The sequence below is a fragment of the Mytilus galloprovincialis genome, chromosome 1, assembly GCF_965363235.1.
Source record: "Mytilus galloprovincialis chromosome 1, xbMytGall1.hap1.1, whole genome shotgun sequence".
Classification (NCBI taxonomy): domain Eukaryota; kingdom Metazoa; phylum Mollusca; class Bivalvia; order Mytilida; family Mytilidae; genus Mytilus; species Mytilus galloprovincialis.
This window is the reverse complement of record NC_134838.1, coordinates 116,063,978-116,091,932: the sequence shown is the minus strand read 5'-3', so window position 1 is coordinate 116,091,932 and position 27,955 is coordinate 116,063,978. Positions and strand designations below refer to the sequence as shown.

General features: G+C 31.7%; 2 protein-coding genes across 4 annotated transcripts; both read left to right on the top strand.

Moving 5' to 3' along the window:
- Window positions 1-497: 497 nt before the first annotated feature.
- On the top strand, window positions 498-18,976 carry LOC143052882 (XK-related protein 6-like). 3 transcript variants are annotated; one of them, XM_076226031.1, is made up of 3 exons: window positions 498-1,700; window positions 2,264-2,472; window positions 2,934-3,560. In XM_076226031.1, exons 1-3 carry the CDS (start codon window positions 979-981, stop codon window positions 3,530-3,532), a joined length of 1,530 nt encoding a protein of 509 aa, XP_076082146.1. In that variant the 5' UTR covers window positions 498-978; the 3' UTR covers window positions 3,533-3,560. The 3 variants fall into 3 exon arrangements, with proteins under 3 accessions (XP_076082146.1, XP_076082166.1, XP_076082157.1); XM_076226051.1 differs by lacking the exon at window positions 2,934-3,560 and adding an exon at window positions 18,163-18,976 and having other exon boundaries at window positions 722-1,700; XM_076226042.1 differs by lacking the exons at window positions 498-1,700; window positions 2,264-2,472; window positions 2,934-3,560 and adding exons at window positions 15,477-16,441; window positions 16,963-17,171; window positions 18,163-18,976.
- Window positions 18,977-19,740: 764 nt separating this feature from the next.
- Window positions 19,741-24,429, top strand: LOC143052900 (XK-related protein 6-like). The gene is made up of 4 exons (XM_076226060.1): window positions 19,741-20,018; window positions 21,499-22,230; window positions 22,489-22,697; window positions 23,776-24,429. The coding sequence occupies exons 2-4, from the start codon at window positions 21,668-21,670 to the stop codon at window positions 24,351-24,353; spliced, it is 1,350 nt and encodes a 449-aa protein (XP_076082175.1). The 5' UTR covers window positions 19,741-20,018; window positions 21,499-21,667; the 3' UTR covers window positions 24,354-24,429.
- Window positions 24,430-27,955: the final 3,526 nt, after the last annotated feature.

Here is a 27,955-nt window from a genome sequence, read left to right as displayed (position 1 = left end):
ATTGACGTTTTCGTGAAAATTGGCACACACAATTTTCTGACGTAATCAAACCAAATGGCTTTTAAAAAAAAGGTCCATGAACTCGTTTTCAAGTTAAATTAGTTTGAATGATAAAAATCCGTCGAAAACTGAATCTTTTCCCGATGAGTAATAGTTTGAAGTCGTCAAAATAACAATTTACGTTAGCAACGTAATTACCTCCCCTGTTATTGTATCGACGACATTAACAGTATCGAACAAAGTTAAATTATTTGTTCTATGACTACTTTTTTTCAACTGTAATTATTTGTAACTTGATAATGACTATACTACTGCTTTTAAAATAAGTTATTTGCATTAACAGCATATAACGTCGAACGAGATAGTTTTGTTCAATATCACATGGGTTAGTCTTTACCAACTAAGCATTGATATTGCTATCAACATTAACATAAAGTAGACAAATATATGTGTATTATTATACTTGTGTTAGGAAGATATGAAGAATTGTTTTCCAAAGAAAGTTCTTAATTGCCTAAGATAATACTGTTTTACCTCTTCAATGTGTCTATTTTTGTGCCTTTCGTTTGGATACACGTATTACAGATGACCTGAAGAAAAAACATTATGTTTAGCCCACTTCAACAATTCTTTGTAGTCTCTAAAACTTCGTAATTAAATCGCTTAACCTAACATATAATTTCAAATTAATTTAAAAACCAACGACTTTGATTATATTTACATTTTTTTAACAGGATGTTTAATAATACATGTATTACTAGCCAGACATGACCTAGATAGATATTCTACCAACTTGTGGTGTACTGTACATTTAATTTCTTGTAGTATGACAAACACTGATTTGAATTCTCGGAATGATTTAAAAGAATGACTTCACTGGATAAATATAAAAAATAGGATTGCATGGCTATATTTATAAGAAAAAGGACGGTTGTCTGAACAGAAAAGTTAAGAAAAGTTGTAGAGTTGATACTAGGAATGGCAAAGGCATATCCAAAAATTGGAACCAAAAAGTTTCCTTACACCAGAAGAGTCAAATATGACGAAGTTGACGGTAGAGACATTAAACTTACATATGCTGATAAAACGTTAACCACTAATCAGACGAAATACAAATGCCATGCAGAAGGTTGTCATAATGAAGTTGATGCTGGCCATATTAATAAGAATACAAAATTTAAGATGGCCCCTTCCAGACGTACTGGGGATGAATTTCTTGACATTAACAGATCTCACGATGACGATGAACTTGATGGAAGATATTCAATATTAGACGACGATACAAACGTAGAAAATAAGAAAAATGTGTCAGGATTTGATAAAGCAACAAGTGTTGCGTTGACATGCTGCTGTGGAAATAAGTGTTGGAAAACTAATGTATATTTTAACACTGAAGAATATCCTTTTCTGTTTCGTGGAATAGATTTAATTGCAACAGTTTTATCAACGGTCTTCTTCCTATATGATGTGATATCAGATGTAATTCTGGCTGAAGAATATTACCGTCTACAAAGATGGATTTCATTCGGATTAACAGCATCACTCATCTTCTTTCCTCATCTGGTCATGAATGCGATCAATATATCCTGGTATTATCGCGACTATATGGCAGAAAAGAATTATGGAAAGACAACACAAAGTTGGAAATGGTTTTTACGAGTAGTACTTTCCTTACCCTGCATGCTTGGTCCTATTGTAAGGTAAGCTTCTCATACTGTATACGTTTCTAAAATTTTGTTTATTTTGTATGGAGAGCACCAAGCTCTCTGCACATTAAAAAAAAACTAAAAAAAATATAATTAAGGGTCCATGGATGGTATGTTGGAAGTCAAAAGGGTATTCCCTGTTCAAAATACCTTCTTTTTATTAGCATTCTAAATTTCCCGTTTTCATTTTTGCCGACGCTCATCATATAATCCATCTATTTCATTTTATTCTTATTCATGTTCCAAATATTTGCCTCTAGACATTACGAAAACAACATAAGATAAAGTAGTCATTTTATTCTTATTGTTTTCTTTGAATTAGTTTGTGACACTGTAAAGCCTTTTCGCTCAAAATATCTATCTTCTTCTATTGCCTTACACAACTAAACTAAACGATATCGACACACCACATTTTTTTGGTTTGTTCCATTATTTTGTCTTATCATTTCTTTGAAGTAATTTGAGTTTTCTTGAGTTGCTATTAAAATCTTCCAAAAATAAGTTTTGCTTGCATCGTGAATTGTTAATAGAAGTGGGAACTTTTGTTTTTATTTTAGAAATGTTGAATACATTTATTATGGATGTAAAAGTAGATCTGCATCATTGTCGGACGGTAGAAGAAGTTATTTCTATAGAAATGTTTTATACGAAGATGCAGATGCTGCGATGTTAAGGATGTTTGAAGCTTTCCTAGAATCTTCTCCACAGCTAGTTCTACAAATATACATAATTATGACAGAAACACAAAATGACAACCTACTGATGCGTAAGAAAAATATCATTTTGATCTTTTTAGTTCAGTAAGATTTTTTTAACGATTGCACTGAATTTTTTCATTGCAAATATCGCGAATTAGACAAATTTTATCTGTATAGGAAATTTACATATGACGTTAATATTTGTGATTGTACGAAGCAATTTAGCAAATATTTGCACATGTGCGATGTCGATGCGTTTTAAAATCATTTGTGCGAAAAATATGTTCAAACAAAATATAAAACAAGTAAAACAAGACCCTTTCAAAATTGAAATGTAAATCTTAAATCTACTCATTTTTCATACGAAACCTTATAAGTGGAAGCATACGTCCGTTCTGTGTGATTAATACAGGATGTGAAAAACTTTTTCTGATAACCGACAAACAAAAACTGTCAACGTAAAATAAACATGCAATGTAGCCATAGATGAAACATTATGTCTTTACTGTTATTTCATAATATTTTGTAGAAATTGTTCGAGTAGCAGCCATGTTTGGGTCTTGGGTCGGAGTCTCCTGGACGTTGGTGTCCTATCATAAAGCCCTCAGAGCCTCGCATAATATAAAAGAACAGGGACTATCTTCCTGTGGTGTGATTTTCTACTATATATGGAGAGCTTGTGAAGTTGCACCTAGAACGATAGTGTTAGCATTATTTGCAGCTCAGTTCGGTTTTCAAATGCTTGTAGCTATAGGTATTCATTGGCTTGCTATGTCAATTTGGTTAGGATGTCAAAAGCAGGAAATGATGAATAAAACGCTTAGAGATAAATGGATATTTAATATTGTTTTCGGATACGTTTTGATATTTTGTTTCCAAAATGTACAGGAAGGTAAAACTCGATACAGAGCCATGTTTTATTACTTTGTAACATTTTCTGAAAACATCATTATGTTAATACTGTGGGCATATTTTACACAACATAATAGTGAATGGTTTTATCTTTCTGTAATCTGTACTGTCACTTCGTTCATGGTCATTCAGATTATTATCCAGTTATTGTATTATAAATTAATTCATCCAAGTCATGAAAGAATTGTATTATGTCAAAACAATAGACCATCATAACGATCATTAAATGATTGATTAAAACAAATTTAGTGGTTATTTAATTATTTCATTCAGGCTAAGAATAGGATAAAAAAACTAGTGTCTCAATTGTTTGTAAAACAATTGAAAGGTCTTTCCTGTATAAGTGGTATTTTTGTAATGTACTCTTTACATACTTTCAATTGATATACGACAAACATACATTCTGACCTTGTCGTCAAAAAATTGTTAGGTGCAATTTTTGTAAAATGGGCTTTGAAATACGTTAGTTAACTTGAACACAAAATCAACGTAGAAACGTTTTGAGGTCTAAGTTGTAAAATAACATCCGTGATATGATTTCTGTTATTATATACATTGTTGTTACACCTTATTTTAACTATTTCAAATAAAGTTAAAACAATTTCACATTTATATAATATTTAATACCTTTATTAATCCATAATATCAAATTCATTTATATCAGAAGCATTATTTCAGCAATTCAAGCCAGATATAAGTTTTAACGCTCATACGACGGAGCTAGTCGAAGATCATATACAGCCTATTATAGATACCTATAAGCAAAGGGAATGTGTTGTATCAACTACATTCAAATACTAAGATGTGTTCCTTGAAGCAGTAGACATTTGCTGTCAAATGTTAGAGTAGAACGAGAGGGAAATTTGTCACTTCCTTGAGATCGTCATCTGAAATATAACCTCATGTTTTTGTAACCAACCGTACCAATAACTGATGGTGTATGCAAGTTTACATACTCGATATGCGTCAACTTTCTGAGAATTTAATAGATGGCTACTTTGCTTTCAGACAGACTCCTGGACATTTCAACGGTTCATGGAAAGACATGGCAACAGAAAGACCGTTCTAGAAGCATCAAGGGGATCAGGTGGCACTGTAGGCATAACAAATCAAAAGTCTGCGCTTGCTAGATGGACCCTTTCTAGATATTTCTAAGAATCTCAGTCGTGTTACGCTGAAAAGGGCTGGAATTGCTGCAAATAATGCATTATCACAAGGGGAAATAAAGCTAAAAGCAATGAAAAGGGATGAACATGTTATTGCCATTGTGGACCATCTGAATGATCCATGACTGATCCTTTTGATGTGGAATCCCATCCTCCGTGTCTTAGTAACATCTCTTCTAGAATGAATGCTACACGAGATATTCGAGATTCTTTGCTTACAGCTGTATAAGAAGGCTTGAAAGTGTCTAAAAGTTTTATCACTAGTACTCTTTCTTTAGATCCAGGCCAGGAGTTTATATAGTCCAATATCAAAGTCAAAACTAAAAAGGTTTTACAACCTGACCACAAAAGCAAACATTAGATATATAATCGGAGGAAATACTTTTAGCTCAAATAAATCCATAACTTGTATTTAGACGTGCACTAATTTTGGCAAAATGTAGAGATGATGTTACCATAGAACATGTGCTGTCGAACCCTGTAGGTCCCATTCCAAATTCCTTTTTTCAAGATGAGAAAATCATGCAAGTCTGATTTGGCGAAGCAATTAGAATCTGAGTCTCTTGTGCACTTTCTATACCCATACCCTTCTTTATACCATCACTTTCAACTTACATCAGAGATGATATGAGATTGGTTCAGTGTATTGAGATTAAGAAGGGTAAAACATTCGGCGACCTTACAGCTGACTATTAAAACATATGTTCTGATGAATTTCTATAGCGCACACAGTAACAGATGTTTTTGACCGCTACGACATGAACAACTCTATAACGTCTGCCGAAAGGGAACGCTGTACAAAGACTACAGCTTCCACCAAAGTGTATAAGATTATTGAGGGGAGAAGTATTCCTGACTGCAAAACTTTGACAAATCCCTTATGATTCCACCTGATGTGAGCTTTTTTTTTTAAATATTCATGTTTTATTGATAGTTTTTCACATTTGTTAGTTGATACATCAAATACCGGTACCTTATCCCGGCCTCGTTAACCGTTAGCAGTATATAATAAATTTTGTTAGTATTTGTTAGTTTAATTTGTGTTTGAAACATACATTTTTAATTATAATATAATCTGACTGATTGTTAGTCAATTACAAATAGAAAAAAAAATACAATATAAGCATATATAATTGCAAATCATTCACATTTATAATTACGTAATTTTGTACCGTATTTGACCCTTACTTTAACATCCTCATTATTGAATCAATCTACCTGACACATATTGCTCGTTTAGAAAAATCGTGCAGATGTCTTAATGTGATCAGATAATCGTAACTTGACGTGATTGAGGGATAATATACTTCACGTGTTAATCTTTTAGCTTTTGGATTATTATCAAAAGGTGAGATATTTTATGTTTATTATTTTAGAAATATGAATTTATTATCTTTGTACATAATCTGTACCTTATTGTGTTTTGATTTAAGTTTTAGAATAGGTGTAATTTAAGGGTTTTTCTTTACGGCCGCTGAGGTGTCGATTTTTATATTTTATAATCTAACAGTTTAAAGATTTTTTTGAAATTTGCGAATTAAATTACTTTTCCTTTTTTTTACACATCTGTTAACTTCAAAATATAATTCAAATTCTTTTTTAAAGATATTGTATATGTCGGCGGATTTTGTTCTTTGCTCTGACGTGTAAAATGATTTGTAAATTGAGAAACCTATCAACGTTATAATAAGATTTATGTCATTATAATGTCGGTCTCCTATTTTATATCCAAAGACTATATCTTTTAAGTTTATTTTCTTACAGAAGTTTATGATATTCATTTTTTCTGTTATTTTATTCCACAAATCTTTTAAAAATTTACAGTCGATAAAAAAATGTTGATAATTGTCTGTGCATTTGCATAAAGTACACTCTGACGTATTATATATTTTCCATTTAAAAAGATTTTCTGTGTTCGGCAATATATAGCTAAATAGTTTCCATTTATATACTTTAAGTTTGTTTGTGTATATTTCTTTGTTTGTAAATGATAAGGAGTGTTTAATTTGTAATGGTTTTACGCCTAATAATTTTTGCCATTTTATTAATCCAATGTTTGGAGTTATTTTGTTTTTTAAAAAATATTGATATACGGTTTTGTTATCTAGATCTGCTAAATTTATTTCTGTTTCATTCATTCTGATTATTTTTTCGTTAATATTAACGCGGGTTTTAACAGATTTATTTGTTTTCAGGATATCTATCCAACATTTTGGAATAGCTTTTTTTAATATTGATAGTTCGGCTATCCAGTTGTGTTTTATTTCTAACTTACGCAGTATTGTCTTTTCGTTGATTTGACCGTTTTCGTCAATTATTTCATTTATATAGATTATATTGCTTCCGATCCAATTGAGCATCAATAATGGTTTATTTTTTATTTTTATGTTTTTATTACCCCATATAATTTCTTTGCGTATTTCTCTAAAGTTAGTGGGTGATTTAGTTTGACCTCCACCTTTCCGTATCCAACATTTTACAATATCCAGATAAAATTCTGGTAGTTCAGTTGTTATTTTAAGTGGTTTTAAATTTTTAAGTTCTAAATTCATTTTGAAGATAAGGAAGTTTTTCCCGTATTTATCAAAAAAGAATCTCGGAATAATTGACCAATTTTCATGTTTTGACTCCATTAGTCTTGATACCCATTTAATTTTAAGTGTGTTGAAGTAGCTGTCGATATCTATCATATTAAGTCCTCCCGTACTGTAATCTGCTATGAGAGTTGACCTTTTTAATTTATCTTGTTTACCGTTCCAGATGAAATTAAAAATTTCTTTTTCTAAGTTGTCGTATACATTTTATTTATGACTGTCATACTTGCTAAGTATGTAAATTGTGGGATGATAAGTGATTTGATAATAAGAATTTTACCGATGATCGTAAGATGTCTTTTTTCCCAAGATTTCATGAGTTTTTTTGCTTTTTCAAACTTATTTTCCCAATTTAGTTTTGCGCATTCTGCTTTATTTGTGCCGAAATACAATCCCAACACTTTAACGGGTTTATCTGTGAATTTTATATTATCTACCTTATCTTTACAATTTTTTAGTTTTCCTATCCAAATGCCTTCCGTTTTGTTTTTATTTAATTTAAGACCAGAAAATGTGCCAAATATTTCAATAACGTTTAATGCTGCTATAATTTCATTTTTTGATTTAAGAAAAAGAGTGGTATCATCTGCTAACTGGGAAATTTTCAAATTATGTTTTGAATGGTCAAGTTTGATTTCAAAACCTTTAATGTTATAATCATTCCTTAATTTACATGCCATAATTTCAACTGCGATCACGAAGATCATGGAAGAGCAGGGGCATCCTTGACGCACCCCCCTTTTTAGACTAATTGGTGCAGAAATCCATCCATTATTGAACACTGAGCTATTTATATCAGAATATAACGTCTTAATCCAGTTAATAAATGAACTATTAAAGCCGAAATGTTCGAGAGTTTGGTACATAAAGGTCCATTTTAAGGTATCAAATGCTTTTGAAAAGTCTAGAAACAAAATTGCACCTTCAACATTAAATTTGTCGGCGTAATCTATGTATTTGTCTGAGATTGAAGCCAATATATCGTTTTTTTTATATATCCTGTTTTGTCTGCATTTATTATTAAATTTAGTACATTTTTTATTCTTTGAGCTAATGTGTAAGATAGTATTTTATAGTCCGAGTTTAATAAGGAGATTGGCCTATAATTTGAAAGATCTAGTGGATCATTCTTTTTGTATATAAGATTAAGAATACTTTGTCTTTGAGAAAATGGTAGCTTTTGCCTGTCGTAGCTTGTATTAAAGATGTTAACAAGGATTGGACCTAATGATTGCCAAAACTTTTTATAGAAATTTGTTGAGATACCATCTTTACCTGGGCTTTTATTGGGTTTTAAATTGTTTACTGCTAGTGTTAGTTCATCTATTGTAACATATCCATCGCACGTCTGACTTTCATTTTTTGATAATTTATTTTTTACTTCAGTACTGTTAATATATTCCCATGATTGGGCTATGTTTTCGTTTTCTTTTGAATATAGTTTTTCGTAAAATTTCTTTTCAATTTGAAGTATTTCACTTTGATCTGTAACAATATTTCCTTGGTCATCTTTTAGTTTTATTATTGTTTTTTTTGTTTGTTTATTTTTTTCTAGGCCTAAAAAGTAAGCTGTATTTTTTTCGCCTTTTTCTACCCAATCTTGTTTAGACCTTAATTGGGCGCCCTTAGCTTTATATTCATAATGTGTTTCTAGCTGATTTTCAATTTGATTTATTTTTTGCAAAATATCATTATTTTCATTTTTTTGGTATTTTTCAGTTAAGAGTGTTAATTTTTTTTCCATTTGCTTTATTTCGTTATTTTTATTGTAAGCTCTACTTTTGCAATAATTTATTGTAAATAGTTTAATATCAAGTTTAATCGCGTCCCAAAGAAGATGCACATCCGTAGTTGTGTCTTGCATGATAGTTTTATATTTTGCAATTATTGTTTCTATTTCTTTACAATATTCATTTTCTTCTAAAATAGAATTATTTAATTTCCAGTATCCTGGACCTTTACTTTCGGCCGTTACGCTTTGTAATTTAAGAGAAACGCCTTGGTGGTCTGTGCTTTTTATTAATGCGGGTCTTATATCGCTTGATTTTGTATTGAGCACAAAATCTTTATTAATTAAAAAGTAATCAATTCGACTTGCTTGACTGAAGTTTTGTCTTTTCCAGGTAAACTGTACTTTTTTCGGATTTAAATATCTCCATATATCGATTAGATTGTGTGTTTTAATTAAAGATTTTAAACTGTTTACTGGTTTTATATTTTTTCGTTTTCCATTAGTAAGTTTTCTATCTAAGTTTGACAATGCATCGTTCATGTCGCCGCCTAGTATTACTGTTCCAATTGCATAATTACTTATGAAATCAGAGAGATTTTTAAAGAACTTGTTTCTTTCCGTTTCTATGTTTGGTGCATATATGTTAATGAGCGAATAAATTATGTTTTCTATTTCTATATTTAACATTAGTATTCTACCATCTTTGTCTTTGTTTTCATTAATTACTTTACATTCTAACTTATTATCAATTATAATGGCTACCCCTCTACTTTGGGTTGTACCATGACTAAAATAGATAACGTTACTAGTTTCAGTATATAATTTTTTTTCAAGATTTTCATCAAAGTGACTCTCTTGTATAAAAGTTATAAGACTTTTTTTATTTTTTATCCATTGATAAAATCTTGTTCTTTTCTCTTTATCTCTGAGTCCTTTAACATTTAGCGTACATATATGGATGTCTTTTATCATATTGATTGATTTTAAATTTGTTATTTATTTTATTTAAAGTACGCTTGACTGACTCGTAACTACTTTCTTTGTTGATAAATTCTAAAGGTGTAACACGTGACAGCCTGGTGGTAAAGTTGTTTAAAACTGTTGGGTTACTTTTAGTACCATTCATTAAAATTTCAAAGTTGTTTATTATTTTGATTCTTATCATAGGTGGTTTGTGCATTCTTTCTTTTTTAAGTGCACTTTTAATTTTAAAAAGTGAAGATAAAAATAGGCATTGTGATGTGAGCTTTACATAGCCAGAACGTTTGTAAATTCCGAAATTGTCAAAGTTATTTATACCAGCACTGTTAAGGGCTGTAGTAACTTGCTTAGCACTCAAGAGGAGACCTAAGCTGATACTGAATTCCTTAAACTTTAACACGAAGTTTAGAGAAATGGGAAAGAGCGGAAGAACAAGCATACAGACCTCTAATACAAATGTGTTTGTTCTGTGTGTTCGTGTTCACTACTATAAATGTATGACACATTCAAGCGAGTTGTGGGTGCAGATGGGGAGCATTAACAGTGTAAAGGATGGACGGAGATTTTCACCAATTCACTAACTATGTGTCTGTTTTCCCCAACAATTTGTAAACTACTAACTGCTGTACATGCCCTACCGGATGAGACACAACTTTGTCTCTGTTTGGAGTAGGTAAACAAACTATCTACCAGACTTTGAAGGACACGCACGACTTTTTCAGTGGTTTTTAGAGTTTCGATAACATTGCCAAAGATAAAGCCCTTGCTTGTTCATGAAAGTTAATTTCAAAGCTCTATGATCAGAAAAATCTCTTTAAAACCATTCCATTATAATTATTATCAAATGCGCGTCAAGCTTGTTGTTAGTAAAGATGTAAATTAAGTCAGATTACCTCTCTGTGAGGCGGCACTGGAACAGCATGTTTTACGTACTTTGTTTCAAACTAAAACTTTGGACCGCATTGCACATTGCTAAACCCCCTATTACGTCAATTTTACAATACGACTGGCGATAGTTAAAGGATTCACTACACCCCGTGTATTGTAAAGGGCATATGTCAGCAGAATTCTTACAGGATCTTGTGTTTTCGTTGAAAGGAAAATCTCAATGTAAAATAGTCATGTGTTTGTTTACAACAACACCCTACATGTCCGGAGCTTTGCTCCTGGAAAGTTCAGAGTTGTGTAGACATTTCAATTTGGTTATACTTTTTGGAAATTTTGGATTATAGCTCTTCATCTTTTATTTAAGCTTTGGATTTTACATATTTTGGCCACGAGCATCACTGAAGAGACATGTGTTGTTGAAATGCGCATCTGGTGCAAAAAAATTGGTACCGTTAATGTTATTCAAATCATATTCCTTGACAGATGAACCAAAAGATACTGCTGGCATAATTCTGTTGTGTGGATCTCTTTGATAGGATTTTTGATTGCAACTGTTTTCGAGGTATTGAGTGCTTTTTAGTTTTTAATGAATTACATGAATGAGCTTAGGCAAAATACGTCTTCATGATAGTAGGCTTCAGTTAAAATAATAATACTATAGTTATCCTTTATTGCTGACGTTGAATGTCAAAAAGCAAGATAACTTCTGTAACTTATGTGTATAATAGATCAAGTGTTTGAAAAACGCCAATTTCCAGAATAAATCGATTTCCTAATTCTTTTTTTTTACTTTTTACATTTGCGAGGTAATTAATTGTTAATTGATTTGAAAAAAAAAAGATGTCTGTATCTGAAATTTTAACTTAATTGTTGTATATATCTTCAAATTTTAAAAGTATGGAAGAAGAAAAAAGAAAAACAGAATTTGATCTTTGACCTTATTTTATGCAAAACTGTCACCACATTTCTTTTTGACGACATCGATATTTCAAAAGTACTCATTTTTCCGAATCCAATGATATATAATATAGACATATAGTATGTTTGACGATTAAATCTAAAAAATATTGGGTCTGGTCACCGTACTAATAGATTACCTTAGCTGGATTTGACAATACTTTTAGGAATTTTATTCCTCAATGCTCTTCAACTTCGTACTTTATTTGGCCTTTTTAACGTTTTTGGATTCGAGCGTCACTTATGAGTCTTTTGTAGACGAAACGCGCGTTTGGTGTATATGCAAAATTTAGTCCTGATATCTATGATGAGTTTATTTACTAATATTTTAGTTCAAAGGTTTGATTGAACAGAGGAGCCATAATTCCCAAAAGTTGTGCGAAAAATTCCAAGTTTTGTAATCGGAAATTTATAAAAATGACTATATAATTGATATTCGTGTCAATACCGAAGTGCTGACTACTGAGCTGGTGATACCTTCGGGGACGAAACGTCCACCAGCAGTGACATCGACCCAGTGCTGTAAATAGTTATCAAAGGTACCAGACGCGCGTTTCGTCTACACAAGACTCATCAGTGACGCTCAAATCAAAATAGTTGTAAAGCCAAACAAGTACAAAGTTGAAGAGCATCGAGGACCCAATATTCCAAAAAGTTGTGCCAAATAAGGCTAATTTAATCTATTCTTGGGATCAGAAAATCCTTATTTTTTCGAAAAACTGATCAAGCCGTTATAAAATTAATGCGAGTTCCTTGAAACTCTAGGCGAGTCTATAGGTTTTGATTTAGATTTAAAATTACTTTTCTTTTAATTTTATTTTGAACAAAAATAGATAAAGTTTATAATTTACTAATATTTTAATTCAAAGGTTTAATTTAACAGTTATTATTATTGTAACTATCATTTGATATTTAATTTTATTTTTTTGTAGTATTTTATTATTGGTTTAAATTAATTCTAACTTTAACATTGTTCTTTGAAATTATATAGTAATGACTTTGATGTTTTGTTTATTAAAATGGATAGCGATTTTCTTGATATTCTAGTGTTTTTTCCTTTTGTTGTTTCCGGCCTTCACCGTGAATCTCCACCAAGATCGTGCCACAGAGCCTTACAACTGTCGGGTTACAAAATATAAAAAAAATACCCATACAAAATATCTACACGTCTCAATATTCATAATCGATTATCTAAAAATACTACAATCGCTAACAGTTTATATAACAAAAATAGTGTTTGCCCTTCTATATATAAGTGTCATGCAAAAACATGAATTACATGTCCCCGTCTTTACACCAACAATATGATTAGGTCCACGGTAAATGGTCGCACATTTTCCTTAAGTTATGAAACTGATATCACTTGAAAAACTAACAGTATGATATATTTACTCACATGAAACAAACCGGGATGCGGTCTTCAGTACTGGTGAAACTGGACGGTATTTATCTGAACGCCTGTATCGTTTTAAAAGACCCCATAAATAAAAAAATATCATTTATCAACATCTTAAGAAGCACAATCACCCTTTTGAATATTTAACAGTTCAATGTTTATATGTAGTTAATAAGTAGCCTGGGAATCAGTCAAAATTTATACGATCACGAAAATTAATTGAATTTGATTGGATTAAAAAATTTCAGACAGTCTATCCTCTCGATCTTAACGACAATATCGTGGGAATTGGTAATATATCTAGAACAGATAATGTTAACATTATGGATATAGTTTCTGAAACAGTTTGTAAAAAGCGGTCTCATGGGCGTAGAATAAATCGCAATCAATTAAAATTTTGTAATAACAATACAAATATTTTGGACCTAATTTCTATTTAAAAAAAGGTAGACATTATCTTTTAATCCAGCTCTGTTCTTTGTCTGTTAATGAATTACATAAAACTGAAATCGTCCAAATAATAATTGCATATTGTTATTCTGAATTGTTCCCTTGTCATCATCTTATGGTGTTTATATATCTCAACTTGTTCTATTCGCTCGTGTATGTAACGATGTATTTGATTTCAACGAGAAAATCTCAGTACGTATTACTTCAAAATAATTACACCAGGGTTTTCGATATCACAAATCAGTCAAAACATTTACTAAATTTTATCATCGGTACAAGGATATCATTCGTAAATATAAATCAACATGCATACATCTTAAAAAAGAGGGACGAAAGATACCAAAGGACAGTCAAACTTATAAATCTAAAACAAACTGACAACGCCATGGCTATAAATGAAAAAGACAAACAAAAAACAGCACACATGACACAACATAGAAAAATAAAGAATAAACAACACGAACGCCCTAAAAACTACTTTCAGGTATTTCACATCCAATATTTTATGGTAATATTCTTTACAAAACACAAAAATGTCTGCATTCACCTGAAAAGCTAACCAAACCTTTCAACAGACTTATTCTGAAAAAAATATAGTTACAATACTGTTGTCAGGTCATTAAGGACTGCACATTTTGGTATTAATATTGATTCAATCATAGGGTCTTTGCATCAAAAATAACAACATTTATTCTAAAACCAGGTGTTTGCATGATATGAGCTATGTTCTTCTCATATATTTTATGATGGTATGATAATGGGAGGGATTGTACTTGACTTTTATGTGATGAAGACAAAATTGTTCAATCAAGTTTAATTTAGATATCGAGCTAGCATGTCAGTAACTGCTAGTAGTCCTTTGTTAATTTGTGTATCATTGTCATTTTGCTTACCGGTAGTTTCTTGTTACCTATTCTTACATGGGACTCGGGCTTCTCTTAAACTGTGAGTGTTACTGTGCGTATTGATATGTGTTTCTTTATTCTACATTGGCTAGAGGTATTGGAGACTGTTGAGACCTCACAAAACATGTTTAACCCCGCCGCATATTTGCGCCTGTCCGAAGTCTTATAGTTCGTTTCTGTGTGTGTTGCACTGTCGTTTTGTTCTTTTGTTGCACTTCAGTGTTTCTGTTGTTTCGTTGTTTTACTCTTATAGTTGCTGTGTTATCTTGGTTTTAGTGTGAAAGCCGGATTTGTTTCTCTCAATCGATTTATGACTTTCGAATAGCGGTACACTACTGTTTCCTTTATTTAAATACGTTCTAAATTGGAGGGATTATTTGGTTGTTTTAAACTTCTAAACGTCAAAAAATATGACATTTCGAGAATGAAAAAAAAAATATTATTTTACCTTTATCCAAACGAAATAAATATTTAATCCAAACCCTACACTATGTTAAAACTTCCTAAAAAATATTAATTACCAAACATACGCTTGCGAACTTCAGACAACATTAACAGTACAGAACAAAATAAAATTGTTTTTTCTATGACTTTTTTTCGTCTGAAATTATTTCAAACTCGATAATGCTTGTACTACTGTTAGTTAAAAAAAATATATTTGCATTAACCGCATGTCACGTCGAACGAGATAGTTTTGTTCAATATCAAATGGGTTAGTTTTTATCGATTAAGTATTTGTATTGCTATCAATACTTACATAAAGTGGGAAAAATATATATTGTTCTCCAAAGAAAATTATTAATTGCCTAAGATAATACATTATCACCTCTTTAATGTGTGTCGTGGACCTTTTTAAGCTTCAATGACCTCTGCAGATGACCTAAAGGGAAGACATTATTTTAGTCCACTTCAACATTTCTTTATAGTCTCTAAAACGTCGGTAATTAAAACGCTCAACCTAACACACAATTTCAAATTAATTAAAAAAAAAACAACGACTATGTATACCCGTTCTAATTATATTTACAATATTTTAAACAGGATGTTTAATCATACATGTATTACTTGTCAAACATGACCTATATAGATATCCCACCTATTTGCGTTGTGGTGAACATTTAATTTCTTGTAGTATGACGAACACTGCTTTGAATTATAAGAATGATTTAAAAGAATGACTACACTGGATTGATATAAAAAAAATAGGATTGCATGGCTATATATTTGTCTCCGTAAGAAATAAGACGGTTATCTAAAGAGAAAGAAGTTAAGAAAAGGTGTAGAACAGAAAAGGTGTAGAGCAGATAATAGGAATGGCAAAGGCAAATCCAAAAATGGGAACCAAAAAGTTTCCTTACACCAGAAGAGTGAAATATGACGAAGATGAGACCTTTGACGAAGTTGACGGTAAAATTATGGTTAAAGAACTTAAATTTACACATGATGGTAAAGCGGTAACCTCTAAAGAAGAATACCAAACAGAAAGTGGTCAGGATGAAGTTTATGCTCGCCATATTAATAAGAAGCAAAACTTTAAGATGGCACCTTCCAGACTTGCTGAGGATGAATTTCTTGATATAAACATAACTCACAATAATGATGAACTTGATGGAAGATATTCAATATTAGATGACGATACAAATGCAGACACTAAGAAAAATGTGTCAGGATTTGATAAAGCGACAAGTGTTGCGTTGACATGCTGCTGTGGAAATAATTGTTGGAAAACTAATGTATATTTTAACACTGAAGAATATCCTTTTCTGTTTCGTGGAATAGATTTAATTGCAACAGTTTTATCAACGGTCTTCTACCTATATGATGTGGTATCAGATGTTATTCTGGCTGAAGAATATTACCGTCTACAAAGATGGATTTCATTCGGATTTACAGCATCACTCATCTTCTTTCCTCATCTTATCATGAATATGATCAATATATCCTGGTACTATCGCGACTATATGGCAGAAAAGAATAATGGAAATACAACAAAAGGTTGGAAATGGTTTGTACGAGTAGTGCTTTCCTTACCATTCATGCTTGGTCCTATTGTAAGGTAAGCATTTATAATGTAAACGCTTATTGTTTTTTGATTTTGTTTTATAACCACCACGCTCCCACGTTAAAATAAATAAATAACAAATTTTAAGGGTCCATGGATGGTATGTTGAAAGTCAAAATAGTTTTCCCCTGTTCAAATAACCTATCTTTTCCCGTCTTTATTTTTGCCAACCATTTTTATATAACCTATCTATTTGCTTTTATGTTTTTATTCATTTTCCAAAATCTTTTCCTCTAGACGTTAAGAAAACAACATAAGATAAAGTAGTCATTTTATTTCTATTGTTTTCTTTGAATTAGTTTGTGACATAGGTAAGGCTTTTTCGCTCAAATATCTATATTCTCCTATTGCCTTACACAACTGAACTTAAAGATATCGACAAACCACATTCTTTAGTTTGTTCTAATTTTTTTTCAGTTAGAATACATTACTGTTCATATCACTTCTTTCAGTTATTTGGCGTTTTCTTTTGTTGCTTTTTAAATCTTCGTAAAGAAATTTTGTTTTCATTGTAGAAATGTTGAATACATCTATTATGGCTGTAAAAGTAGATCTGCATCATTGTCGGACGGTAGAAGAAATTATTTTTATAAGAATGTTTTATACGAAGATGTAGACGCTGCCATGTTAAGGATGTTTGAAGCTTTCCTAGAATCTGCTCCACAACTAGTTTTACAAATATACATAATTCTGACAGAAACACAAAATGACAATCTACTGATGCGTAAGAAAATATTATTTTGATCTTTTTAATTCAGTAAGATTTTAAGCGATTGCACGATTTTTTCATTGCAAATATCATGATTTTGACAAATTTTATCTGTATAGTAAATTGACATATGACGTAATATATATGATTGTACGAAGCAATGTAGAAAATATTCGCACATGTGCTATGTCGCTGCTTTTCCCAATTAATTGTACGAAAATTATGTTCAAACAAAATGTCAAACAAGCAAAATACTTATATTTTAAAGACAATTTAAAAATTAAGATGTAAATCTTAAATCTACTCATTTTCATACAAATAGTTATCAAAAGTACCAGGATTATAATTTTATACGCCAGACACGCGTTTCGTCTACATAAGACTCATCAGTGACGCTCAGATCAAAATAGTTAAAAAGCCAAATAAATACAAAGTTGAAGAGCATTGAGGATCCAAAATTCCAAAAAGTTGTGCCAACTACGGCTAAGGTTATCTACTCCTGGGGTAAGAAAAACCTTAGTTTTTCGAAAAATTGAAAGTTTTGTAAACAGAAAATTTGTAAAAAGGACCATATAATTGATATTCATGTCAACACCGAAGTGCTGACTACTGGGCTGGTGATACCCTCGGGGACGAAACGTCCACCAGCAGTGGCATCGACCCAGTGGTGTAAATAGTTATCAAAAGTACCAGGATTATAATTTTATACGCCAGACGCGCGTTTCGTCTACATAAGACTCATCACAAAACCTTTAATAATGAAAGCATACGTCCGTTCTGTGTTGTTAATACAGGATGTGAAAAACTTTCCTGATAATCTTAAATCTACTCATTTTCATACAAAACCTTTAATAATGGAAGCATACGTCCGTTCTGTGTTGTTAATACAGGATGTGAAAAACTTTCCTGATAACCGACAAAAAAACTGTCAATGTAAAATAAGCTAAAAATGTAATATAGTTCTAGATGAAATAATATGTATGTACTGTTTCATGATATTTTGTAGAAATTGTTCGAGTAGCAGCCATGTTTGGATCTTGGGTCGGAGTCTCCTGGACGTTGGTATCCTATCATAAAGCCCTCAGAGCCTCGCATAATATCAAGGAACAGGGCCTATCTTTCTGTGGTGTGATTTTCTACTATATATGGAGAGCTTGTGAAGTTGCACCTAGAACGATAGTGTTAGCATTATTTGCAGCTCAGTTCCGTATTCAAATGCTAATAGCTATAGGTATTCATTGGATTACTATGACAATTTGGTTAGGATGTCAAAAGCAGGAAATGATGAATAAAAATTCTAGAGATAAATGGATATTTAACATTGTTTTCGGATACGTTTTGATATTTTGTTTCCAAAATGTGCAAGAGGGACAAACAAGATACAGAGCCATGTTTTATTACTTTGTAACCTTTTCTGAAAACATTATCATGTTGATACTGTGGGCATATTTTACACAACATAAAAGTGAATGGTTTTATCTTGCTGCTATCGGTACTGTCACTTCGCTCATGGTCATTCAGATTATTATCCAGTTATTGTATTATAGATTAATTCATCCCAGCCATAAAGAAATTGTATAACGTTAAAACAATAGACCCTCCTAACGATCATTAAACGAATGATTAAAACATGTGTATTGGTTATGCAATTATTTCATTTCTGCTAAGAATATGATATAAAAATTTAATGACTTTATACAGTAATCACAAACATAAACATTAGTTTCCTAATTAGCATTGTCATTGTTAGACTAGATATTTCAATGAATGCACCTCATATTTTCTAATCAAAGCATGAATGAATAAATTTGTAAAGTCTGTTTTATATGTATTCAAGATCACCTGAGATCACCCCTGTTTTGGTTGGGTTGATATTTGTCGTTCTATTGTCTTCTAAGTAATGTTTTGTAGAATGTTTTAAATTCGTTTTTCTATATTTTGACATGGTCTGATTTTCTACCACTTGTGATTTATATGGTTGTCCTTTTTTTCTGCTTCTTACCTTTATTGGTTACTTATCATATGTTTAAATGTTAAGATCTTAATTGTATGTTTATAAGACATGTACCTTTCTTTTTGCACGGGTATATTTTAGAATATGTTTTAATGATACATTTGAATACCTTTTTATGATGCCTTTATCAAATAAACTGTGAGATAAAAAAAACATGTGTGATGTATGACAGTAATAAAAGGGCCGCTATTGAATTAAGGGGCAGTGACGCTGCGATTATCAACCAATGCATAATAAAAACTGAAAAACTGGTGATAGTATAAAGTAGAATCACAAAAATACTGAACTCTGAGGGAAATTCAAAATGGAAAGTCCCTAATCAAATGGCAAAATCAAAATATCAAACACACCAAACGAATGTAGTATCAGTCTTCCTCTCATTGAAACTGATATAAAGACAAGTTAAATTTTAAAGTCATTGGGTGGATTTCAAAATGAAAAACAATTCGTTTCCTATCAATTAATATAAAAAAAAATCTAGTTTTAGATTATAATCAATCTTATCTAATACAAACCATGTTTCTTGACTATGCAGGATGATCACAGATTTCGTTATCTTAGTTTCATTATTTTATTTTTAGTTAGGGCTATTGATGTATATTATTAGTTAGACAATATGATCAATTGCAAACTTTAGGACATAGGGGATCAATGAACTCAGCAATTGCGTATGTGTATACTGCATTACAGATAGCTAAGCACTTAATGACTGTTGTCCTATTTAATAAACCTGATAAAAATGACAATATAAGTTTCATGACGGATAATTACAGATCTGATATCAGTTTTGATATTTTTACAATTAATAGTACATAGACTTTTCACAATGAACAACAACATCACTTAAGGTATGTTCATTTACTGATTTATTTTTTTTTTGTCATGTAACTGCTTACATTACATCGTATTTAATCATACGTGGCTTTCAAATGCGCTTTTTGAGCCTTTCGGATGAAAGTAAACACAGAAAGGCGCTTCAAAAGCAGACATTTTTAAAGGGTTTATAATTTTTCATTTGTGAAGGGAAAATTTAACAAAGGACAGATTATTAGTATTCATGGACTGGCTCAATTTAGATTGATTTGTTAAGAGTTAGCTCAGAGGGAGAAAAATACCAAGTAGTCAATAAAAAACATTAGTCGATTAAAACAGACAAAATCATGGCAAAAGACAAAAGACAACGAAAAGACGAAAAGGCGAAACCATGTACATCAAACATTATACAGCATACAAAAAACGGAGCAGCACCAACAGAATTTAACCAAATAACGAGATGGTATCAAGTGATCAGCGATAATTGTTAGGTAGATTACATTTAGAACACACTTTCCAATTATTTTTTTTAAAGTAAGTATGAAAGGCTTGAATTGCATTTTTACAAATACAAATACAAATATTTTATTGGTACAACCACAATTACAATATTAGTAATTGGCTTCGGCCCATATTTCAGTACATTATTACAATGAATACAACATAATCATGAAATTAATTAAGAAGATAAAATCTCATTTCTGTAATCGAGATACTTACGTATATAAAAACTAATCACTTTCTGAACTTTTAAAGAATTGCCATTAATGCAACGTTGTGCACGTGGTAGATATTAGGAGGATTTACAATTAGGATTCCCTAAATTATCTTGTATAAATTGTGTGTATAAAAAGGCATGATGTCATTTTGAACGAGTACTATTCTTTGAATTTACCTCGGTAACATATTTGGTGGGGTAAAATTGGCACTGTTCATGCTATTGAATTTTTCGTGATAAGAGACGCATGCCAATTTTGAATAAAAATAATCAAAATAAGAATATTTATTAAATCCCTTTAAAGGTCCCGTGTCCGAGCATATACATATATGTACATATTTATAGTATTATTATGTAGTAATTTTAATAGAAAGAGGACGTCACTAATGTACGTTTTTATATCTTGTGTTTAATCCCTTTTGCTTATTTTTCAAATAAAATATGTTTAAACTAAGTACTTTTTATGACATCTTACATTTTTTGATATGACTGACCGGAAAGGATATTCACAATTGGGCCATACTAGCGTAATCGTTTCCGGTAATTAAATCACACAAAAATCACTGCTTTTAATGTGTTTTTTAACTATAAAATTAAATGATAATCGATTTCTAAATATTATGATTACGCAACATAATTCGCAATTAAGACATCAAAACTGTTTACTTTTAATCAAAACTGTTTTTCAAATACTAGTACCAAAGACAATACACAAGTCTATTGATATGTTTAGCACTCGAGGTTTAGCAGGATGTTTAAAAGAACAGCTATCATAGTACACATCTTGTTATTTTTAGATATGAATGAAACAAAAGAAGGCGATGACTCCACGCAAGTCAACATAAGTTTTGTGACCTTCATTCTGCCAATCAGAATTGCATAAATATTGCTTTTTTGGACGATAAGATGCTGGTCAATTTGAAGATAATCTTAGACAAAAGAGTAAGAAAATAGTTATAATGAAAAATGATAAGCAGAAAGTTTCCATACGACAGAAGGGTGAAATATGAAGTCGGTGATAAGATTGGAGATATTGCTGAGGGACAAGACGATGTTGATGGACCACATTGTAGGCAGCCTAAACCTAACATCATTGATACAAACAGTCCACTTATTGTTGACGGCATCGATGGAAGTGGTCCAACGATAGATAAAAATATCAATGAAGACAATTCCAAAAGCTGCTGTAGGAATGATTGCACGCTTGAATACTCCAGTTCTGAGAAATATCCCTTTCAGTTCCGTGTCATAGACTTACTTGCAGCAGTTTTGTCAATAGTATTTTTCCTATTTGATGTGATTTCAGACGTGGTTCTTGCTGAAGAATATTATCGGTTTCAAAGACGGATTCCGTTTGTATTTACTATATCGTTCATCATCTTTCCTCATGTTGTATTGAATGCCATCAATATCTCCTGGTACTGTAATGACTATTCCGAAGAAAAGAAAAGCGAAAAGCCAACAAAGACACTAGTGTGGTTTATAAGAGTTTTGTTTTCTATACCTTTTATGCTTGGACCTGTGGTAAGGTAAGTTATTTTATATTTGTATGCTTTTTTATAATTTGCTCTTTTCGCTTTCTTTGTGTTGACTGGTGGCAAAAGTTAAGTCTAAAGCCCTAATACCCTTTATGAAGAATTATTGTACCATGTCAATATTATAATGATTTTCAGTCTTATCGTTTGTACTGCCCCTTTTTTTTTTGTTTACTCTAATTATAATTTACCAAAAACATATTGTTATCACATGTGTTTAAGATATCATGAAGCATTTTTTTCTCATTATAGAAATGTGGAATATATTCATTACGGATTTAAAAGCAAATCAAGATCATTGTCTGAAAGTGAAAGACGTTATTTCTATAAAATGGTTTTATGTGAAAATGCAGATGCTGCCATGTTAAGGATGATTGAAGCTTTCCTAGAATCTGCTCCACAGCTAGTTTTACAGATATATATAATAATGACAGAAGCTAATAATGATGGACCTTTGATGGGTAAGATTAAATATATGTGTGATTCATAATAGATTTGTTGTTCCTTATTACTATATTCGTAAATATGAACGACAAAAACACTTCTTGATGAAAAATATCACAGGCACGCCTTTGAAAAAAAATTTATATCTTTATGCCTTAGTATAATATTGACCAGCACATGAGGTAAAAAGGAAAATACATAGTTTTTCCTGTATATTTTAAATTACAAATATGTATGAATAAAAAGGGCCTGTAACAAGAAGGGATGTATGGAAAAACAAATTTTAAAAGGGTCGTTCTGTTAAATACTCATATGATTTGCGATAAACCAAAATGAAAGAAGACGAGATAACATTTTCTTTGGTATAGGGTAATTGACAACCCTTTGCAGACAGACCAAATGAGTTGGTTTTTAAGACTTTTACCAGAAATTGAAAAGGAGACGTGATTGCCAATTAGACAATTATCCACCAAAGTTCATATAATGTGGCTTATGCAATAAAAGGTCACCGGACGTTCTTCAGCAATGGTCAAAACCCAATTGAAAAAACAAATCTGACAGACAGCAAACATCTCAACAACTGAACTACAGGATCCTAATTTGGGACAGGTTCATACGGAATGTAAAGTGGTAAAACATGTGTTGGATTCTATATCTATACCCTCTTAATCACAGCACAACTGTGTTAACATGATACCTTTAACAATAAGTTAATTTCAACGATAAACGCGTTGACAATGATCGTATCTAAATTAGTAGTTAACGGCCAAACTTCAAAACCATTTTGTTCGTATCTAAAAAAGAATTCAGTAAAAGTTTAATGTTATTCCTATCGAAATCAATAGCTGAATAGTTGAACTGAATAAACATTTCGTTCATGTAAAATGTCTGACTACATATATGGCCATAGCAAACTAGTTAGGGGAAATACACACCATACGAATTGGCCAACAGAAAAGAACTGTCAAGAAAATAAACAATATTGAAAGGGAACATGTCTCCCTCGTCGTAAATATTTGCATTAACATTTCTGTATAAAACTGGACTTTCCAATTCTAGAAAAAATATTAAGCATTAATTTGTTTTATCTTGTAGAAATCGTCCGACCTGCAGCAATGATTGGATCTGGTATTGGGGTATCCTGGTCGTTGGTATCCTATCAAAAGGCACTCAGATTATCATATAATAGAAAAGAAAGGAAACTATCCCTGTTGGCAGTGATTTTCTACTATGTCTGGAAATCTTGTGAAGTTGCACCAAGAATAATCCTATTATCACTTTCTGCAGCTCAGTTTGGCTACCATATGCTTGTAGCCACAGGTATTCATTGGGTCTTAATGTCAATTTGGGTTGGGCGTCAGAATCAGGAAATGTATGATAAAATGAGAGATAAAATTGTACATTATATTGTCATTGGATATGTATTGATATTTTGTTTCCAAAATGTACAGAAGGGTAAAACTCGATACCGAGTCATGTTTTATTATTTTGTAACATTTGTAGAAAACATCATCATGTTAATACTATGGGCATACTTTACACATGATGAAAGAGAATGTATTTACCTCGTCGTAATCGTCTCAGTACCTTCATGCATGGTAATTCAGATTATTGTTCAGTTATTGTATTATAAATGTAGTCATCCTGAACATAAAAATATTTGGCTTTGTTAATACATTCTCCCTGTTTCCGTTTTTAATTTTATACCAGTATTGTATTTAAATTTATTAAATAAATATCTGAAATAAATATTCGTTATTTCATATTTTTCAAGTGTTTTCAACCAAAATTATGTAGCATCAAGTAAATGTGTTACGTTGGTTTTGCCAATTGTTGCATCAAAACTAACTCTTTAACAATGGTCATTAATATGAGAAGGTAAGTGGTAAAGGATGTTATTTTCTTATAAGGGTTTGGATTAACTTTTGACAATGTTTGGTTTTATCAGCTATTAAGCATTTGTATAAATTTGATATGCTTGTCTCGTGCATCACCGAAGAGACATTAATTGCCGCAATTTGCAAATATTGCAGAAAAATTATGATGTAAATTTTATTGTAGTTAACAAACCCCCTATTACACAAAAAGAAAAATTAACAAAAACCAGTGATGTATAAAAACGAAGAAACGTTAAAATATTAAGAATCAAAAGGGCATCAAACGTAAAGTCAAGCTCAGCTAAGGTCAACTTTACATAAAGAAACTAGAATCTAGTTTTTTTTTTTTTTTTTTTCTGGATATCTACATCTGTTAAGAGATATTTTAGAAAAACAGCCGAGCAGCAGTAGTATCGACTCGGTGTTACCAACTGAAATAAGATTTTATAATATCCGTGTGTCCAAGGCGCTTTTCTAGACTTACCTGCATCAGGATCGCTAAGTGCAAATGTCTATGATGAGTTTAAATGAATCTCTGATCCTGTAAATTGCAGTGAAAAGTGAAATCATAAAAATACCGATTTCCGAGAAAAATTCAAAACAGGTCCCTTATCACATGGCAATATTGAAAGCTCAAAAATATCAAACGAATGGGTGACAACTGTCATATATAGGCATTTTCTGATGTAGAAAATGATGGATTTGAACCTGGTTTTAAAGCTAGCGAAATCTCTCATTTGTATGACAGTCGCATAAAATTCCATTATATTGACCACAATGTGACAACAAAACAAACAGACGTAATAGGTAAAAATGTCAATAATTGGGGGACAGCATTTAACGTTATGTTATAATCTTAATTACAAATATGTCAACAAAGAAAAGCAAAAAGGCATATAAACAAAAAATCTTAGCAAAAACGAAAGACAAGAATACCAAAATACCAAAATGTACCATATCACAAAAACGCATTGATGGGATGTATAAGTATATCTCATGAATGTAACTAAGCATATATTAAAGAGTAAACGTAATAATTTACAAAAACAATTAAAGGAACACCATAACACGTAATTAAGATGATAAACAACGTCAGTACCTAGAATAAATACTGCAAGACGATCGTGTATTACGGGTATTTGTGAAGTTGATACAGAACATTTATCAACAAAGTCTTGGTATCTTCCAATGATATTTTTTTTAAAAGGACGAGACGTTCTTTGACAAAACTCTGGTTCATCAACTTTTTACTCGAACACTGGTGACATTTTATAAAGTCTGAGTAGCATCTGCAAGCTCTTGAATACCAAATGAGCTGCGAAATGTATATCCCATATGATATATGTATAGTGCTACTAAGGTGTGGGTAATTGATAATTTCAAAATTAAGATCGTTTCGTTTGTCATAGATCCTGGTACAAAGGTTACTGCCTATGTCTATTTCGATGTATAAGGAGTAGAGTTTGAAGAAACTTTTGAAAACTTAAAAAAAAGAAGATGTGATATGATTGCCAAAGAGACAACTTTCCACAAGAGACCAAATGACACAGAAATTAACAGCTATACGTCACCATACGGCCTTCAAAAATAATCAAAGATCGTACCGCATAGTCAGCTATAAAAGGCCACAAAATGTAAAACATTCAAACTAGAAAACTAACGGCCTAATTGATGTACCAAAAATGAACGAAAAACAAATATGTAACACATCAACAAACGGCAACCACTGAATTGCAGGCTCCAGACTTCGGACAGGCACATACATACAGAATTGCCTAGAAATAATATTTTTTCAGAGGATTTATAGTTTTATTTCTATCATCAAAGGTTGTTTCCAATATTTTAGGAGTTGGAGAGTAACAACAAACAATGATGCTTTGAATATTTGCTGATCAGGTCTTAGAGCTGCCATGTGTTTCTGTACCATTAGGTTTAGAAACAATTTCATGAAAGTTGGGAAATAAGTTTCACATTTAACTTTAGAGAAGCTCTCAAGCATGCTTTGTAATTTGGGTTTTTATATACAGGTAAAGTAATTGTGTTAAGTAAGTTATCCCAAAACGTCAAGGTATATATTAGAGGCAATTGTAGCTTACTGAGGCAGAAAACGACAATCATACAAATATTAGTAATATCAAAACTGAAGGTTTTGAATTAACTTATCAAGAATGGAGATTGTTTGGGTCTACAGGTTCTACATCAGAAATGTAGAAGTGAAAGAGAGGCGAAAGATAACAAGGGATATTCAAGCTCATCTGATCAGTAAAAAATAAACTAAAAAGCCATTGCAAAAAAGTAGGAGACCAAAAGACACAACAGAATACAAAACACGAGCAACACGAACCCCGCCAAAATCCTGCGATGATTCCATGTGCTCTGTACGGGTAAGCAGATCCTGCTGTATATGTGGCACCAGACCTGTTGCTCATGTTTGTACACCCCGGTTATAACAATTCGGTAAGTCACATTCTGGGAATAGAAGACAAGATTAAGGTATGACAATTGGACAATAAAAGTCATCATCTGTGGAAAAAATAATCCATTACGGTCGACCAACTCATGATGACGTCGTAAACGAAAGGATGAATCAATTTAACCACTCGTTATTCGTGGTTTCATTGCAACCCTCTATAAAGAATCATCGATTCATCGGAAATACAAGCCCTGGAATATCGTATCAACTGAGATATGTATATTCCGTGTACAACTGCTGCTGGAATGTTAGTTCATAGAAATGAAAAGTTAACAATTGGCAAGTTGAAATTATCAATTTTGTCGTTAAGTTTTGTTTTCAACCGTTCCTCAATTTCAATTTCTTGATGAAAGTCAAGATATGAGGCAGACTTGACTGTATCTGATGAATCTATTATTTTATGTTCAACATTGTCACAAAACTTTAAAATATTTAGTGAGAGGACATCATATATATATATATATAGAGAGAGAGAGAGAGAGAGAGAGAGAGAGAGAGAGAGAGAGAGAGGAACGTGAAATTGGGATTATGTAATAAAATTGAGAATGGAAATGGGGAATGTGCCAAAGAGACAACAACCCGACCATTGAAAAAAAAACAATAGCAGAAGGTCACCAACAGGTCTTCAATGTAGCGAGAAATTCCCGCACCCGGAGGCGTCCTTCAGCTGGCCCCTAAACAAATATATACTAGTTCAGTGATAATGAACGCCATACTAATTTCCAAATTGTACACAAGAAACTAAAATTAAAATAATACAAGACTAACAAAGGCCAGAGGCTCCTGACTTGGGACAGGCGCAAAAAATGCGGCGGGGTTAAACATGTTTGTGAGATCTCAACCCTCCCCCTATACCTCTAGCCAATGTAGAAAAGTAAACGCATAACAATACGCACATGAAAATTCAGTCCAAGAGAAGTCCGAG

What these genes read in the sequence shown, in the direction of transcription:
- LOC143052882 (XM_076226031.1), top strand. Translation starts at nt 979, where the DNA reads ATGGCAAAGGCATATCCAAAAATTGGAACCAAAAAGTTTCCTTACACC. An exon ending in ATGCTTGGTCCTATTGTAAG is followed by an intron (nt 1,701 to 2,263) that starts GTAAGCTTCTCA and finishes TTTTTATTTTAG; the next exon opens with AAATGTTGAATACATTTATT. An exon ending in AAATGACAACCTACTGATGC is followed by an intron (nt 2,473 to 2,933) that starts GTAAGAAAAATA and finishes AATATTTTGTAG; the next exon opens with AAATTGTTCGAGTAGCAGCC.
- LOC143052900 (XM_076226060.1), top strand. Translation starts at nt 21,668, where the DNA reads ATGATAAGCAGAAAGTTTCCATACGACAGAAGGGTGAAATATGAAGTC. An exon ending in ATGCTTGGACCTGTGGTAAG is followed by an intron (nt 22,231 to 22,488) that starts GTAAGTTATTTT and finishes TTCTCATTATAG; the next exon opens with AAATGTGGAATATATTCATT. An exon ending in TAATGATGGACCTTTGATGG is followed by an intron (nt 22,698 to 23,775) that starts GTAAGATTAAAT and finishes TTTATCTTGTAG; the next exon opens with AAATCGTCCGACCTGCAGCA.